This window comes from Pieris napi, chromosome 9 (assembly GCF_905475465.1).
Source record: "Pieris napi chromosome 9, ilPieNapi1.2, whole genome shotgun sequence".
Classification (NCBI taxonomy): domain Eukaryota; kingdom Metazoa; phylum Arthropoda; class Insecta; order Lepidoptera; family Pieridae; genus Pieris; species Pieris napi.
In genome coordinates, this window is record NC_062242.1 from 4,401,089 (window position 1) to 4,421,524 (window position 20,436).

The 20,436-nt window shown below is 33.8% G+C and overlaps 1 protein-coding gene across 1 annotated transcript in view; it reads right to left on the reverse strand.

The window, feature by feature from the left end:
* Positions 1-20,436, reverse strand: part of LOC125052537 — a 47,266-nt gene that overhangs the window by 24,362 nt on the left and 2,468 nt on the right. Inside the window, exons 2-3 of the mRNA XM_047653444.1 lie at positions 13,619-13,824; positions 7,522-7,654 (exon numbers count right to left, since the gene is read on the reverse strand). Coding sequence (XP_047509400.1) covers positions 7,522-7,654; positions 13,619-13,824 — 339 coding nt within the window. The remainder of the gene's footprint in view (positions 1-7,521; positions 7,655-13,618; positions 13,825-20,436) is intronic.

The window sequence follows — 20,436 nt, forward strand, 5'->3', positions numbered from 1 at the left end:
AGTCCAGTTGTCACTAATGAATAAATATTCTAAGACTTTTGCAATTTGCATTAACTCACGAGTCCAAAGTCCATCTCGGGTTTCGGCACCATGAACATAAAACCTATCACGGAATGACACACACCACAATTTCACTTATTATTTATTATTAAAAGAGAGGGACACTTGATTTATAAAGAGAAAACTTCATAAAATTAAGAAACCCTAAATGTTATATAATTCTAAGATGTCGTTATGCTATCGCGTTTTTGCACACGCCTAACGCCATCTATTGCTCAAACAATAAATTACTAATTAATTTAGACAACTGTGCTTTATAAGAACCTTTCGCGTCTTAAACGTTGATTAAATAAGTATAAAATTTATAATATTCTTGATTTTTAAACGAATATATAATTAGTAATAGAAAGTAATTTTAGATAGAAAGATACTTTGTACTGATTTATTTACACGTTTGCTTTTATGAAACATCAATATGTACAAAGTCCTTCCATTAGCAGAAAGCTGCGGCATCTCCAAGGAATTTCAACAAAGTTTTACCATTACTCAGAGTGCTACATGAGATAAAAATCAAATTAAAGAAGAAATGTTTAGCGTAGTAATTCAATGAATTTTAAGGCCTGAGATGAGCGCAAATAGAATAACTTTAATACAGTACTAGGTTCTCAAAAGAAAGTATAATTATAAATTAAATCTTGCCCTCTATTCATGTATGTATAAACTTTATATGAATAAACTAATATTAGGTCCTTACATATGAAATTGACGATTTGTCGTACTGGCCACTCACTGACCTCAAATATCCCCTCTTTGGTTAGGAATTCCAAATTCAATTTTTTACAGCTATTTTTAAAGAACTCTTGCATTATTTTTCGAAAACAATGATTGATTTCATTTTCACATTTTAATTTTTTTTCTTTGCGACACTATTTATAAAATGGAAAAGATGAAATATCGCGTTATTTACGAGTACAAGTTCCACCGTGTCACCAGTGCTGCAGAAACGGCTCGAAGGATTAATTATATAGCGGCGGTGTTGCAAAAGAAAACACAGTGCGTTTTTGGTTTCAACGTATTCGTTCTGGATATTTCGACCTGCAGAACAAGCCCCGTGGACGGCCGGAGACCAAAGTTGATAACGAAGAATTTAAGGCTATTGTGGAAAATCCATCGCAAACTACGTCTGAGTTATCTGCGGTATTAGTATAAAACTGTATTAATCCACTTGAAGCAAATTGGGAAGGTGAAAACGTTTGAAAGGTTGAGTGAAGCAAATCGACAAACGCGCGTCTACTGCTGCGTAATATTACTCAACCGGCACAATAATGAAGGGATTTTAAATCGAATCACCTGTGATGAAAGGTGGATCCTGTACGATAATCGGAAGTGCTCAAATCGTGCCCTAAGCAAAAATTGAGTCCGAAAAAGTTACTTGTAACCGTTTGATGGACTAGTGCCGGTGTCGTTCACTATAACTTTCTTGAATCTGGCTAGACGATTACGAAAGATGTCTATTATCAGCAACTGCAAACCATGATGGAAAAGCTAGCTGCTAAATAACCAAGGCTGGTCAATCGCTCTAGGCCACTTCTGCTTCACGACAACGCTAGACCACACACACAACAGACTGCTACCAAATTAGAGGATCGTCAATTGTAATGTTGAAGACATCCACCGTACTCCGTACTTTTAAATTTGGATAACTTCTTGTAAGTTAAAAAATTCAACTCTGATGGGGCAGTCGAAACCGCCTTCAAATACTTTATTAATTCCCGTCCGAATGTTTTTTTAGTAAAGGGATCAATGAACTACCTATAAAATATGAAAAGTGCATAGATTGCTTTGGTACATACTTTTAATAATTAAATATATTCTATTTAAAAAAATCGAATTTTTGTTCCTCCCATACAAAACGCCAATTTCATATGTAAAGACCTCAAAGAGCTACTGAAAATTTTGCCTTCTTCACTCGAGTCACTTAGCAAGTATGACACATGATAAAATATTATGAATTTAGTTTTTAATTTTATACTTTAGCCAAACAAAAATTAACTATATTAACTATAATGACAAATATTATTAAAGAAACAATTCTACGAAAGCCTTTTTATGATATTTTTAAAAGTGTTCTTATTTTTATATATAAACTAGCGGACCCGACAGACGTTGTCCTGTCTTAACTATGAATATTGATTTCAAATTGGTATAATGAATAAAAAAATATTTCAGAAACAAAGTGTTTATTATTCTAATGCTTTATGTTATACAACATACTTTGTTTGTTTTTCTGGCTCGCATATTATTATATGTATTATCAATATAATAACTCCGATCGAAGCATTTATTTTGAACGATATTAATTTTTCTTACATCCTCTGACGATATTTGCAGCACGCATTCTGTCAATGTTGTGTTATGTCAAACGCCATAAGGTTACACCAAAAAGTTCGAATTGTATGGTGGTTAAGTATTCTTGAATTTTCTAATTTTCCGCGCAATTTTTTTCTTTTTTTCTTTTATAAGAACCTTCTCCTGACAATTACAGACACAACAAAAAAAAATCAGACAAATCGGTCGAGCCGTTTTCATGTGATGTCGTGACAACGGAAAACGGGTTTCATTTTTATATATATAGATTACAAATTTCATGTAAGATTAATAACGATAAACGAGGGACTTTAGACCGATCGGCCAACTTACTTAAAACCAGCCTCTCTTCATTATTTCTAAAGACGCTGGAGAAGCTGGTGCTACGAAGCTGGTGTCCTAATCTAAATTCTTACACTCAAATCATCACGCGTACACATCATGCCAATCAAGAGAACACGCCACAATATTGTGTTTTGTATTGGTATTTCTACTGAAATCAAATCAGCCCACTCTTGGAGCATTTATTGATATAGAAGGCGCCTTTGAAAAATATTAAATTAATGAGCTATACAGTTCACCGTTAATACCACTACGCGAGGTATCGGCAGCAGACGTTTCCCACAATGCGGTGTCCTATCACCGCTACTGTGGAGTCTAGTAGTTAACGAGGCCATAACAGAACTTAATGCTACCAGTCTCTGCACGGGAGGCATATCTATTGCTGATGATATATCTATTTTAGTATCAGGGAAATTTGAAAGCACCAATTTGTGATCTAATGAGGAGGGCCTACAAAGTGATTGAGAGATAGCTACTGAACACGAGCTGTCTATCATGATGATATATGGATGTATTTTGAATTATGGTACAGTAGAATTCAATTTGGCTTTGATTGACCAGCAATAACGTTATAGCAGTCCCCCAGTACTCCTGTTCTGTAACTATTCATATACCTATAGGCATTGTACTAAAAAGTATTTTAATACAATAAAAAGAAGTGTATTTGAAAATAGGTACTACAGTATAATAATAGCGACGAGCGATATAATCTGTGAGCTTTTTGAATGGAAGGAACCTAATCTATAATTAAGGCTATATACTCGTACAAAACTCACCAGTTAGTGGTTTTTGATAACTAGAAATACATTAAATCGAAATAAGTTAGAAAATCATCCAAATTTTGTGCCTATTTATTTGTTACAAAATGTTTATATATTAAACTCTACTATACGTTTTGTATTGTATCACTTAGTGTTACACTGTGAAGTAACTGTAAATGAACTTTTATTGCTTGAATGCTTGGAAATAAGACGCGTTGCACCTATAGAAATACAGAAGCAATATTCCACCCTCCGTCCTTTATAAAGATGGAACTAGCTTTTTAACTGCATATACAAGAGTGTGAATGGGGACAGTTGAAAGTTCGCGACAAATAACTTTGTGTAGCGACTTATCTCAGCGTCAGTAAAGAGTGTTATTTTGTATTTTCCTACTCAAGTATCATGTCATATGGTGTTATTTTGTAGGGTAGTGCAGCTGACATTAAATCGATATTTGTAGTGAAGACTGAAAAAAAATCGTTTATAGTGGCTACAAGCTACAATATTGATATTGTTTTATAGGAAAAGAAACCAAAAACTAAGCAGAAAGGGAAATTATTATAATTAAATAATATATGTACTTACATAAAGTAATACAACATACATAATAATATACAACTTTTTCATGTTCTTTTACCATTTGGAAATCAAATAAAAAAAAAATAATTAAAAAGTTGTCACAACTTTCTTAATGAACTCACAATAATTTTGTTAAACATTAATTGGAAAAGTTGATGGGTCTACTATTTATGGTATTACGTGGGTAACACTGAAAATATTTAGAACTGGCCAGTTAAAAACATTGCTAATGAAAACTTTTTGGATTTCTTTTTTAGAACTCTTTGGTAACCTAATGTAGTATTGCATTCATTTGTCATTTGTTTTTTGTGAATTGGCGGCAAATCTAAAACTCTTGTTATTTTTCTCGCGTGTAGTTTCCCCACCTTTTACTTGAAACTGGCATATAGTTAAAACTATTGCCATAATAAAAAAAAAAAACTCTTGTTACACGTGAAAATAAACATAACGCGAGAAAATTTTCGGTCAATGATTTATTATGACTTTCGTTGAGGGCTTACTCAACAACAAAGCTATGATAGGCTGCGATTAGCATTTCTTAATGAAGCCCCATCTCGTGCCACATCAATAACATAGCAATCTCAATGATGATCCGCGTGAGGGACGTCGTTTAACAGCGACTACTGAAGATAACATCAGTGCTGTGCGACGCATGATAGAGGAAGATAAGGAAGTAACCTATCAGCAGATACGGACCATATATCAGCAGATACCTATGATACGGGAAAGCCTAGGCATTGATATGAGTCAAGTTCAAAAAATATTACACGAATATTTAGGCGTCAGGAAGCTTTGTACCAGGTGGATTCCCCATACTTTAATCGACGACCAGAAACACCTTCGCATGGAATGATTTCCGCCAAATGTTGGATAAGTTCAACGGCGGTGATGAAAGATAAAGAAATATTGCTACGAACCCGAAACCAAAAGACAATCAGCTCAGTGGGTGTTTCCTTTGGAGGATCGGCCAACTAAGATAAAGAAAGGAAGAAGTCAAGAAAAAAAGATTATTGCCTCATTCTTTGGTCGGAAAGGTCATTTCGCGGCAGTTGTGCTAGAAGATGGAAGGACAGTTACTGCAGGCTGGTATGTCAATCGCTGTTTACCCGTTGTCTTGGAAATAATTCGACAGCAGCACCCTTTTCACCACGACAATGCTTCAGCGCACTCCGCACTGTTGAATATTTTACTATGGCAGGTTTATAGAACGAGATAATGTGTCATCCGCCATACAGTCCTGACTTGGCGCCCTGCGACTTTCATTCATTCCCAAGAACTAAAGATAAAATTCGAGGTATTCGCTTTACGCGCCCTGAAGATGCGGTGAAAGCGTACAAATATACCATAGAAGAGACCCCTAAGGAAGAATGGGCGCACTGCTTTTCTCAGTGGTTCCATCGAATGCGACGATGTGTAGAGTGGAACGGAGATTACTTCGAAAAACAAGAAAAGTATTGGCAACTTTCTACATTAAGCCGTTTTTCATTTTCAGTGTTACTTATGTACCAATCATGCTTATTTTTAAAGTACCTATCAATTTTAACCAAGTAGACCTTACCTTAAAGAAAATCTTTGTATTAATATGATATAATTAATTACGCACAACATGAATGCCACCACAATGGGGAACTAATCCCTAGATAAGTCTGTGAATATTGTATATTGATATTCAAATAGGAGCTATGCAATCAATCTCTGTCCCAAGCTATCCGTTTTATGCAGCAAAAACATTCTATTGTCAATAATTGTGTCATATTTTCACAGCAATACCTGGGTCTTGTTTGAGCACTCGATCGTAATGATTATCGTTGAATTGCGTTTTTATCAAACGAAATATATTTTTTAGGTGCTTTGAACATGTTGTTGGGAGACACACGACCACCATCTACACTTACACTAACAAATGGTCCGGGAGTACGTCGCTGGACGTTTAAGAAACGGTACTCTCTTTTATTGAGAAACCCGAGCCGAAGTCGTATTTGAAAGACAATTGAAAAAAAAAACATTTATTCTAAAGCATATTGAATCCTTATTTGGAATTTGTTAGTTTATTTTATTATTTTAAATGCAGGAACATATAGAGCGTTATTAATTTTAGTATGATAAAATAGAAGTCATTAAAACGCATGTACAGAAATGTTTAAATTAATATGAAATATCTCATAGATAAATATGATATCGATACCACTTCTAAAATACAATAATTAAATATGTTGCAGGTTTAATTAGGTTTAGGTTAGTTTATAGATCTCTAAAAGACAATTGAAAAAAAAAATATTCTAAAGCATATTGAATCCTTGTTTGGAATTAGTTAGTTTATTTTATTATTTTAAATGCAGATTAAACATATAGAGCGTTATAAATTTTAGTATGATAAAATAGAAGTCATTAAAACGCATGTACAGAAATGTTTAAATTAATATAGATAAATATGATATCGATACCACTTCTAAAATACAAAAATTCATAAAGTTATCTTAAAATAGTAATAAATAGGCATCTAATTATAATTTAAAGAAGATTCATAGAGAAGTAGGGAAGGGGGTGACGGGTCTGGGCGTTACTGCATACGATTTTTTGCATTTTCTGAGTAAATTTACTATGGTAATATATATATATTTTTTTTTACCATAGGAAAGTAGAGATTTCAACGAACTGAAAGCACACCAACTTTTTGAAAAAAGCTGAAATTTTGACGTCAGAATTTTCGATTGAAAATTAGGGTGTTTTTTCGATATTAATTCAAAATAAGGTGAAAAAATAAATATTTTTAATCAAATAAATTACAGTATATTTGGGATATAATAAGGTAAGTTTTCACCAAATTTCGTTTAAAAAAATAAATTTTTGTAAAAGATAGAAATAAAAAACCAAAAAGTTGGTTTTTTGAATTTTTCACATCAATTTTGAGGTTATGTGAAAAATGTGTGAGTACAAAAGTTGTAGATCTTTTTATGACCTACAACTTTGCCATTTAGTTTTCTTCGATAGGACTTTTAGTTTTGCCGGAAATCGAGATAAACCGTTTTTTACCCTTAAAACTCCCCCCCTTATATTGTAAACAAAGTGGTTTTATTCTGTGATTTAACAGCAAAAAGGTTTAAGTGAATACTCATACTTAACTTTAATAAATTAAGCGCATGTGAATGAATCAGCGTGAATCTAACTTCACTTAGATAATGTGAAGTCCCATGTTAAAAACGTCGTTTAAAAGTCCCTCAGTATGAGATTCAAATAAAATACTTTTTCTTTTACATATTCAAATTTTTTTGAGTGTCGGCTCGTAAAACTTTGTAAGATAAATTTGACTTCAATGTTATACATACATAAACAGCTACAATGAGTTTCATATCACTTTCATTTATACCTACTCTGGTAGGCTGCAAACCTCATTTTGTCAATAGTAGACTGTAGTATTTCTAGATATATAAAAAGCCAAGAATAAAAATAATACTACAAGAATGTCACTTACCCACTATATTTAGAGAGCCATGAACTTGCAACGTAAAAAAGGATGGGGCGTCAGCTGATACTTCACACGTGTATAGGCCGCGTGCTTCTTCTGTCGCCTTTATTGTCAGTTTCTTAGCATCGCTCTCCTCATGCTGAAAAGATAAATACGCTAAAGATAACCTTAAGCAAATAGTCTTGACATAAAATAGTTATTGGTAAATTATTTTTAAAATTTAGTGTAGCTGTTTGCTCTCTAAATGAAAAAATGAGTTCAACTTCTCACATGAAACATTAAACGTATTGTACGTCCTTGTACTATTTTTAACTTTTTAATAACATTCTCAATGCTGTGGGAATTATTTCAAAAAGTCAAATTAACAAAGCCGGAATCCTTTTGTAGTTTTGTACCTAGACAATAAAATTTCATTTTGTCTCAGAATGTATGAGAATAAAATTGAATCGGTATTGTTATTGTTGTCAAGTTGAACTAAAAACTTTTCTAAAATGCAAGCATTTGAAATGATAATCATTTAACTAGCTTTATAGTTCATATTTGGTAATTTTTGTCCTATTGCAAAATCTTAGGCATACAAAATATTAGATTATTGATTAGTACATGCTGGGACACAGCGACAGTGTATTTGCATCCCATACAGCCTCACACACACACAAACAAAATAGAACCTAAAAAAATGCCATAAGCACGAACGAGTTCCAGCTATTAAATTACGCCTGAAAATGTTTGTGACTAGGGTAGGATAACATATTCATATGTATATGAAAGATTTGCAAGCGAGAGTAATGAAACATTAACAAATCTGTCTCCTTCAAAGTGGATAACAATTCTTTGTTCTCGTACAGGGACTTTAGCAAAAACAGCGTCGCATGGTTGGGATATTTTCCATTTTATATTGTGGTTAAATTGTGCTCTGTCTATATAGTAGTATATTTGTGCTACTAGTAAGTAAATACTTTATATAGTATTTAATTTAAGCAGTGTTGGCCGCGTATACGCGCGTATTGGAACCCTGAAGTTGCTTTTTATTGATAATTGTGCACCAATGAATAACCTCCGTCCGCAAGATGACTAAGTTAGGCCGTTTCTCCACTGCTCCGGTCCGGCAAACGTTAATTACCGATCCGATTTAGAAACTCGCAACAGTACTTACGTGCTTCTCCACTACTCCGGCATCCGGTTTTTAACGATCCGATAACTTGCTAGATCGGAACGCGGTGTTTTATTGGTCCAAGTATATCCAAGAGGTTATAAATTATTATTCATAGGTTTATTTATAGTTTCTTGAATTTGAAAGAATCTGGATAACCCGGACCAAACCAAATTATGTTGCTATTTATTTATATTTTTATACTATAGTATTAGTGAACTATTTATTAAGTAGATTTTAATATTTCAAGATAGACAATATAAAAAAAGTAATAAACTAGCCAGGGCAATAAAATATTTAGAATTTAGAACGATTTATTAATAAAATTAAGTATATGGGTTTTAGTTAATATAAGTGTTGCATGATAAATACACAAGTATCGATTATTGTCGGATCGGATATAGTGGAGAAGCGCAATCCGGCCTTCCGATATTTTTCTCATGACTCATTCCGGTATCCGACGTCGGACCGGAGCAGTGGAGAAAGGGCCTAAAAGTTAGCCAAAGTATCTACTGCAAGTCACAATTCCCAAGAAAGACGAAAGCTAGTTTCCCGAGTGTTTTATAGGATTTATATATTGTGTGTATATTACATATAATAACTTTGAATAACATACCAATATAAAGGAGAGATGAACATTGAATTATTATTTCTTTAAAGTTTAACTTATTAGTAATCCACAACTCTAATAATAAAATAAAAATAATATAACCAAAACTGATTACACAATATACCTATACGACGAAGATTAAGTAATAAACGAGACAATGTACTTATAATTTGCCTATTGAGGTGTGTGTGTTGATATACAATACATGTCAGTACATTATTATGATCATAGTTTGTACCAAAATAGGAGATATGAAAGAACGACGACGAGTACTACATTTAAGTTTAATATTTTAAGCAATTCGGAGCAGTCAATATGATTGTTCCCTAAACATTAGGACTGCCATGATTTTCCCTTTAACCAACACGCTGTTTACGCATCTTTCCGTTATTTAATGTTCTCCATAAGTTTTTTCAACATTCCATCAATTAAGAAGTTTCTCGTAAGAGACCTTCCAGCTTCAGCCTATACGATGTATTATTATTATTTAAGTGAATTTACACCTCATCGAATAACCTACCTCATGTTGGAATCACGGTGTTAGTTAGTTAGCATAGCAAATGAATACATAAGGATACGAGAGTATTATTGTACCTAAGGGTATAACAATATTTTAAATTCAGCATGTCTACCGTACATGCATAAACTAATTACACTGTTATATTTGCTACATCAAGCTTGTATTTTGTATAAATAATAGGGACGAAAAAGCTTTGGTTAAGTAAACCCATAGACGTCGGAATATGTTTAGTTTAGTAAGTTCAACTTTATATTGTTATATCTAACAAATTATTAAAAACATGCTGTTTTAAGTAAACAAGCAGACATTTTTGTTACTAAAAATCTAAAATATCAAAACAATAGTTAATGAGTTTTCTGAAACACATACAAAACTTTAATAGGTATTGACCTATTTACCCATGAGTAAATACAATGCATAATGCAAATAAAAAAATATTTTATGCTAGATTATGCTTATTTATTTCATTGTTATGGTCAACTGAAAACTTTATGGTAGTAATTATAAATCTAGATTGTGGGATGATTAAAAATATAAAATATATGAATATTCTTATTTTTACAAAATTCGGTTCTAAGAGTTCTGAAGCAATTTAGTGATTTTCACGCCTTGAAAATATAATACGTTCATTGAGTTGTATTATTATAACTAAGTTGAGAATGACAGTATGTATGATTACAATGTTTTTTTTTCATATAAAATACGGTAACCATAGTAACGAACAAGCTACTTTCATCCAGATTTTATAATCTAAAATGGGAAGGAATCTTCAAGCTCGTCGTTCATAAATCTTGATACGTAGAAGAAAAATTATTTAAGTTCTTTAAGGCAAAGCAAACTTTTCTCTTCCAAGGAATTAGTTGAGGTGACGTATAGCAGCATTTATCTAGTTGAACACAATTGATAGTCTGCCAACTACCAAAGTACCAGCAGCGCATTCACCGCGTGAAACATACCATTATTTTTCATTTCTATGACATTCAAATAGATATATGGGTGAAGATTGTCAAGTTATGATAGATCGCATCCCTACATATTTAGCAGCCTTTTGTCGACTAATATTTTCTTGTAGAATGAATCACATCTAACCTATTTAACAACGCACTTATAAGTCAACGAGCACGCCGGAAATTTAATCCGGCTTGCAGCGTGCCAAGGCATATCGCACAAGTTTTCGGTAAATATTTTGATTTTATTCCTAATGGTGGGTACAGACTGGTGAAACGTAACATGAAATGTATTATTCTGCCTTTCATTGCATGTTCGCTGCAAGCGTGGACGCATAGCGCGCTCTTAACGCGCATTCACTACGAACCTCCCGCGTTCGTCTTGATCCGCCATTCTGCCGCGAACACGGCCCTTCGATACACGTTTTTAAACCGGTAGATCACACGAAGCATGGAGTCCGAAGACCATGTTCTTGCTATGACGATTATCAGTACTTCATTATTGCGTACCAATTGCGAAATAAAATTTTCTTCTTTGTCAACAAAAACAAAATTATCTGTATTTGTATCCATTTCAACACTAACATTAACCGAATAACATTAAAGTTCCAACGGCCGTCGCTCACTGCTGCAAAAACAAACAATATCGATATCACTGCTTTTCCTAATGTATTTGCTTAAAAAACACGCGGTAATGTGATCTAACGTACTAACGTTAGCAAATAAATGTCTCAAGGCGCATTTTTTATAGGCATAACTTTAAGCATATAATTTATAAATTATGAAAATCTTTTATGTGGCTTATATCAATTATCATACACCGGAATTAAAATGAATATAGATTTGTTTCGGGCCATCGAGGGCGTAATTTATAAACCCCATGTCCGTTTTACTAATAATTTTCTTTTATTACACAGATTTAAATGAAGTGTTTTCGGGTATTAAAACAATTTAGTTTTAATAGTAATGGGGAATAATATTTTTCAATATGTCAACCCAAAGGCTAGAGGTAAACGATAAACTATTTTCCAGCTAATGTAATCCGCTAAAATAAAATAATATATGTAAGTAGTTAAACAGCCTTGATATATTTTATATTTAAATATCTAAACAAATATCCGGTTGTGTCCGCAAATTAATTTATGAATATTAAGTATCAGTCACTCATCACTATCATCACACCAGACGCTCATTACGCCAACAAAGTTTATATAGCGACACAAAATTAGTTGTTATTGTGTATGGAATAGCAGTAGTATTCTAATAGATAATATAGGTTCAGTGGTGTCGAACCGCGCAATCTTTGTCATACGTATAATTCTTATTTATCTGTGGCCGCACCTATCATAGCTTCTGTAATGATAGGCTTTGGCGCTGTTTTATGTACTTATTTTTAGACATCATATATGTAGTAGAGGCATATGGATGGGTAATAAAAAAAGCTTTTTTTTTTTCATAAAAAGAAAGAAAGACTAAAAGTCGGTTTCCGTGGTGCATATACTCTCACAAACGTTTTGATACCCTAATTATGCAAGAAGTAAATAACATCAGTTTTAATCAAAACCGTGCAATTAAGCTAATTAAGTATAAACTTAATTGAAAAAGTGCATAAAGTTAGACGCAAGCAGATAAAACATATAAAAAAATGCCCCGACCTAATGCCGGTAAATGACGAATGAGGGTAACCAAAAAAATGCCGGTTAGAGGATATCATAGCTGTGGCGAGCAAGCAATGGACGTTAGTGTCGAAATACCTAAACAAACAAACGAAAATCATTTATTTATGCAGGTAACACAATGTACACTCATGAACGTCAAAAAGAAAGACATATACTTGAATGCTTCTAATTTTACATTTACTGCCAGTTCTCAAATCAAGGGCGTAGAACGGAAGAGAAAAACTGGCAATAAACTTTCCGCCACTCTTTTTAATCGCCAAGTTTTTGTTTTACACAACGTTTGTAAGGAGCTGCAACCATTACACCATGTTCCACCTGACATCTTAAGTAATAAATAATAATACAGTGGCAAAAACATTTCTGAACAAAATTGAACTCATTGCTAGGGCTATCTTCTAGTAGTGTATGGAAAAACGTCGAATCTGCTTGAAAAGTTATCAACAACTCACGTGTTCATACAGTCGCCGATTCCACACTACACAGACGCGACACCCACGACAACACGTAGGCGCTTAGTGTATATAGACTGAGTATAGGTACGGTGTGTCCTATTGTAGTCTAAAACTATCATCACGAGTGTTCGTGTTTGAGTTACTTATAAAAGATTTTTACATAAATTTATTTGATTTTCACATAGATACCTAATCTAACCACACGCGCCACACATAGTTTATGCGTTCTTTTGATTAGCCGTGTCCACACCGAACGATCCATCGCGATCCGATCGCGCGCGGCATGAGGGCGATTCAAATGTGCAGGCGGCACGCGGCAGGGAGCGCGCGTTCCACATCTATGTATTCTTTTAATATCCCTTTACAGGAAGAATAAATATTTATTGGATCCTAATGATATTACATAAATAGTAGGCAAACTACCGACTAGATTGCCTACTATTTGTGATGAACAAAAGTCAAATTGATCTGCAGACAAAGTTCAACTGATTCAGCATGGATCCGCTGGAACGTGTTGGATCAGCCAGTCAGGATCGCAAAAGATTGCTGTTGGATCGGCTTAGTACGATCCACGCTCCACGCATCGCGATCTTGGATCGCGAATCGCGGGATCGCCAATCCTTTTTGGATCGTTCGGTGTGGACGAGGGCGGCTAACGTGTAGAAATTACGTCTTATATTTTCGAAACTTCTAACGTTTTCCAAATGTGTTTTAAATTTTGAAGTAGTTATTATATACTCACGTCAACTTCTATTCCACGCACAGAAAAGACCTTCAAAGGAGGTACGTCTCTTGGTGAGTATCTACAAAACTCCTCTTCGTTTCGATACCATTTAACTTGATATAAATCTTCATTTTCAAGCTCAAATATACATTTAATGACTGCAGGTTTTCCCCTCTCCACGGCGTCTGGTATTACCATGTGTGCATTTCGTAGACATAGTAAACCTGTAAATAATGTTCAAATTAGTTTTTTTGTATTTGAAATTTGTTTTATTATATAACTTGTTCAATTATCACACAGCGTTTAGCGAGATTTAAAATTTTGCTCCCGCGACATGTGAACCAAGAGTTGGCCGATACTAAAATGAAACTTCGAAAATGGTTTACTTCGATGTCTTTACGACTTAAGTCATTCAGAATTAATTACAAAAAACATCGTTCGTTCACAGAAAAAGTATTGCGTAGTTTCAATATATTTCTCATATACCTAGTCCAGCCTTATGGTTAGAACTTATGTTCTGTTACAAATGAAAATGCATTTTTTTTAATGAAGTAATGTAATAAAAAAAAATTATACCTACATGTTTATTAAAGTCTCAGTAAATAAAATAGCCAGCTTTGGTTTTTACACAGGCGTTTAAACTGTTTGGCCACAAATCTATGGATTTACGCAATGTTTCCAATAAAAATTTCGCCACTGCTTGCTCCAAAGATTTTTTTAAGAGAATCAATGTCGCCGTGTCGTTTAGAGCAGGTCGTGTCTTCTAAAACTGTCAATTATTTGATGTCTAAAGGGTTGAGGTCTGGGCTAGATGAGAGCCAGTCTTCAGCTCTTATAAAGTCCGGAACGTTGGTTTCAAGCCAGGCTTGGGTAGTTCGTGCCTTGTGACCAGGTGCAGAATCCTGCTGGAAAGTCCACGATATATTTTTAAATAGTGTATTGCTGAGAGGTTTTCACAACATGATCCAAGACTGTATCTTGATACACTTTGGCTCAAGTTTTCACTCCTTTTTTCTCAAAAATTTAGTTATGTGACTCCTTGATAAGACACGCCCCACCAAACCATCACTGACGCAGGATGATGAGCAGCCTCTTTAGAACTATGAGCGTACACTATATCATTTTGCTTATTGTAGTGGTCTCCAATTGTGCAAATTTTTTCATCGGTAAAGAGGATATTTCTGTGCTTTTCATCTGCGTATCGCAACAGAAGGCGTTTTGATCGATCCACTCTCTTTAATTGTAAAGTTTGATTTGGAGCATGTCCTGTATATCGACGATAAGCACCAAGCTTCAGGTCTCGTTTTATAATAGAGTCCTAGTGGGAATCTTCATTTCTCGCGATAAGATGTTTTGCTTCCTAGGGGTTTTGACGACTTCTGGCATTAGCAGCATTAAGGCTGTTAATGCTGTTACAGCACGCGGCTTTCCCGATCTTTTCTGGTCTTCGACAGACGAAGTGTTGTTGTATATGTTATTAATCTATATATATAAAAGAAAGTCGTGTTTGTTACAACACTTATAACTCGAGAACGGCTGGACCGATTGCCATGGTTTTTGATTTGTTGGATTTGTTTTCGTCCCGAATAGCAGAATAAGCAATAAAATATCGGATAAGTTATCGAATCACAATAAATAAATTAATTAATTTTACGAATGCAAAAACCATATGGTGCCATCTGTTGACAAAACTACGCATCATTTTACGTCGAATCGTGTCAGTTCAAGAAATTCCGATCTTGAGGTGAATGAGGAGATGCATAACCATGCTTTGATCCTGATCAAAAGATGTTGGATATCAGAAAGTGCTTAACATGCAGTATCGCCATATTGACGCTACAGAGAAGATGCCTAATGTGTAAAACTGCCATTCTTCTTTCGCAATGGCAACCAATAAAACATTTCTGTATTTGCAAAAAAGTTGTATTAATGTAATACTTAACATTAATGAAATCCTAAAATAAGTTAAATTAAAGTAACAACGATATTATAAGGTTGTAGGGCGGAACGAAGTTAGCCAGGTCAGCTAGTAGTATGATATACGAACATACGGCTAATAACAAGCTTTTGAAGTGTCTCGAATATGACCCACGGCTCCATACCCACGTTGGGCAAGGCAATCACTGCAATCCTATTTTCTTTAACACCCCATTCTATATTGTAATTTGATAATGAACACGAAAAAATATGTGAAATGGCGCAAAATCGAAAGAAGTTTTTAAAATAATATAATTGACGACTCATTGGTCTAGTGGTTAGTACCCATGACTGCGGATCCATGGGTCCCGGGTTCGATCCCCGGCTGAGACGAACATCGATGTGATGAACATTTGGTGTTGTGCTTAGGTCTTGGGTGTTTAAATATGTATTTATATGTCTATCTATAATATGTATGTATATCCGTTGCCTAGTACCCATAACACAAGCTTCACCAGCTTAGCATGGGACTAGGTCAATTGGTGTGAATTGTCTTTATAAAAAATAAAAAAAAATATGTGTTCCAAATTCAAAATAATTAAAAAGTTGAAAAAATGCTTTTTCATTTGTAACAGAACTTTAGGCCAGACTAGTCTATATATATAAAAATGAAACCCGTTTTTCGTTGTCACGACATAACATGAAAACGGCTTGACCGATTTGTCTGATTTTTCTTTTTGTTGTGTTTTTAATTGTCAGGAGAAGGTTCTTATAAAAGAAAAAAAGAAAAAAATGCGCAGAAAATTAGAAAATTTAAGAATACTTAACCACCATATAATTCGAACTTTTTGATGTAACCTTATGGCGTTTTACATTACATTGACAGAATGCGTGCTGCAAATATCGTCAAAGAGGATGTAAGAAAAATGAATAACGTTTAAAATAAATTCTTCGATCGGAGTTAATAAATAAAGCATTAGTATAATAAACACTTTGTTTCTGTAATATTTTTTAATTAATTATACCAACTTGAAATCAATATTCATAGTTAAGACAGGACAACGTCTGTCGGGTCTACTACGGTTAGTTATAAAAATGAAATGAAAATTTTCTCTTCTTGCAATGATTGTATAATATTGGATTAACAGCATCACACTCTTTTCTCTAATTAATTTCTTTATTCAATCACCAAATAGCGATTTTTATCTTCGGAATTCCAATAAAACTCTTTATTTAAGCGCTGCTAGATTTAGTATGCAAAATTACTCCCTAGTTTATCGTGTGAATAAATTCCTTTACATAGTGAATGATTTCTTTGAAACATGCATTTCGCAACGTCACGTAGTTATTTCGTATTTTAGAATACAACCAGTTTTTTTTACAGACAATCGACTACATATATATATATACGCTTAGGCAGATCGTACAGAAAACCGAAGATACAATTTACTATGCCTAGGGTTTGTAGACTATGAAAATGCGTTCGATCCCATTGAGACGTGCTGTGTTGAGATAGTGATCTCTATGTAGTGACATAGATGCCGTATTTTCATTTTTTTATGAGGTTTCAGACAGTGCGATGTAATATCCCCCAAACTTTTACCGCTGCCATGTAAAATGCCTTCAAACTCTTTTATTGGAACGACCGAGGTCTTATTACTTATAACATTTTAATAATTACACTTAAAAATAATGAAAGAATTTTTATTATTATAACAATAAAGCTTTAAAATCTCGACTGATTTTTATTGATTTATCCTGATTGAATTGTCATAAACGTTGTTGTTGATTGTTTACTTTTGCGATGTTCAGAAATGTATGAACACTGAAATAAATCTCAACTATAGTTTCTTGCCCATTCTTCTCCACACGAAACTACCTTTTGGAAGGGGCAACTAAAATCTTCTGTATTTTGTTTGACGTTCAAAAGTGCCAATTTAGGTGGTCTAATTGAAATAAATGTTTTGACTTTTGACTTTTTATAACCAACTAGCAAACTCGGCGAACTCCGTTTCGCCACCAGATGGCTTCGTTTTATATAACATTTCGTTTGGTGATCCCGCTTTTCTGTTGAAATTTTTCCTGAATTTTCTTTGCTATAAACCTCACGGAGCCCGAGACCTTTCCAACGAATGCAAAACCGTGGAAATCGGTTCGTGCGTTCTGGAGTTATAGCGTCAGGGAGGAAAACCCGACTTATTTTTATATAGTAGATGTGTAGCGACGTACATATACGTATTAAACGAAATTGTGTTTGAAACCTACTTTTTAATTTCAAAACTAAATCTTTATCTCGTATCGCCCCTTAAATAAATTGTATTATAATTATGATTGATATCAAATAAATAATAATAGTGTTTTTAACATTTAGCTTTAGGCCTAATCGTTTATTTTATTAACCTAACATATATGTCTTTATAATTACGTTTCATCACACAATGTAATTGGATCAACTCACGTTAAGAACCTTATTGTAAAAATCATACGTTACGTACATTTTGTAATCTTTACACAAGAGATAATTTGTTACTTTCTTAGATGTAAAGTGGAATGTATAATGTATGTATGGAAATTTTTATTTTATGATGTACGGGTTCTTGTTAAATAAGATCGGACCGACGGGTTTAAAATAAAATGCACTTTTGCAGCAAATAAAATAAATAGTTGTCGTTTTTGTTCAGAGTTCAGTCTAAGAAGACTATACACCTCTTTAGCAAAATTATGTCACATTTATTAATACAAATAGTAGGTACGTTTCTACCCCTTGGTACCGAAGCTACAACCACTACTAACACATCACAAATTTATTCATATTGTATGGGTTATTGCATATCACAACTTTTATAACGTAATGGCCGATTTCCATTATTTTAGTGTTTAGCCATCTTTAAAAATCAAAAAACACGCAAGCGTTTCACGGCACTTATGTACTCTCCTAAAGATTTTACTAAATTACGTGTTAGACCAGTGCAGATAGCCTTTAAAATAAATAAAAAGTGAAAAAAATTACAGTAGGATGAAACCCATTAGAAAAGCAGGGGAATATGATCAAAATGAAAGGAAAAATAAATTACGGTCGATCTGAGGTCGGGAAGGGTAGGGGGGGGAGTTTTAAGGGTAAAAAACGGTTTATCTCGATTTCCGGCAAAACTACAAGTCCTATCGAAGAAAGTTAAATGGCAAAGTTGGAGGTAATAAAAAGATCTAAAACTTTTGTATTCACACATTTTTCACATAACCTCAAAATTTATGTGAAAAATTCAAAAAACCAAGTTTTTGGTTTTTTATTTTTATCTTTAACAAAAATATTTTTTTTTTAACGAAATTTGGTGAAAACTTACCTTTCTATGTCCCAAATACACTGTAATTTATTTGATTAAAAATATTTATTTGTTCACCTTATTTTGAATTAATATCGAAAAAACACCCGTAAGTAAACACAAGTAAGGAAGGGGATGACAGGTCTGGGCGTTACTGCATACGATTTTTTGCGTTTTCTGAGAAGATTTACTATGGTAATATATATAAATTTTTTAACCATAGGAAAGTAGAGATTTCAACGAACTGAAAGCACACTAACTTTTTGAAAAAAGCTGAAATTTTGACGTCAGAATTTTCGATTGAAAATTAGGGTGTTTTTTCGATATTAATTCAAAATAAGGTGAACAAATAAATATTTTTAATCAAATAAATTACAGTGTATTTGGGACATAGAAAGGTAAGTTTTCACCAAATTTCGTTAAAAAAAAAATATTTTTGTTAAAGATAAAAATAAAAAACCAAAAACTTGGTTTTTTGAATTTTTCACATAAATTTTGAGGTTATGTGAAAAATGTGTGAATACAAAAGTTTTAGATCTTTTTATTACCTCCAACTTTGCCATTTAACTTTCTTCGATAGGACTTGTAGTTTTGCCGGAAATCGAGATAAACCGTTTTTTACCCTTAAAACTCCCCCCCCTACCCTTCCCGACCTCAGATCGACCGTAATTTATTTTTCCTTTCATTTTGATCATATTCCCCTGCTTTTCTAATGGGTTTCATCCTACTGTAATTTTTTTAGGTTTCAAAAATTATCGGCACTGGTCTATGTTTACACACAACGAGGGAAGATCTCGGGGGGTGCGCGGCCGCGGGAGGGGTATCACTTGAAACAAAAATAAAAAGCGATTCTATTTTGATTCAACTTGAAAGTCAAGTAGAACCGTACTAAAGCAAGTAGCGTTTACATGTTTCAACTAAAGTACTATCCTAAAGCACTCTCCTAAACACTAAAATAATGTAAATCGGCCTTAAGACTTAATACGGCGCCTGAGGGATCGGCACTCGCAATTGCGGTTACGGCAACAAATCGACTGAGGTCAAAAGGTATGAAGACCGGGACTCTTTTCCCTAACATACCAACTATTACGATATTTCGCTTCTTTTCGCACCAATATTATTATAAGGCCTTTATTGCTAACACCCAGTATAATATATATAAACACTTGTTTAAGTTACATAACCTAACTTTACTGATACGGGTATATCATAAACTCTTTTGCTTGATTTATAATTTGATACATTTTAGTCTATAGTTATTTTGGGCTGGCGATCTGAGTGAGTTGTTGCCCCACATATTTTTATGGTGCCACTGGCGGTATTGTTTTGTACCGGGTTGTGCAGCTCTCTCAAAAATGGTTGAGCTGCATGAGCTATTCGGGGCATGCTTGCCGTCTGCTGGCACAGGCTTGCTCAGATCGATCTGGTTCTTTCTTCCAAAGACCAGTCCAGTAAATACTCTGCATTTGTTATCACAAATTTATTAATTTATTATTGTATTATCTGGACTATAAAAGAGACTAAGACCCCCGAGTTTGTTTCGACATTTCTTCTCAGGGCAGTCAGTTAGGAAATGTCGACTTCATCTAGTTTAGGAAG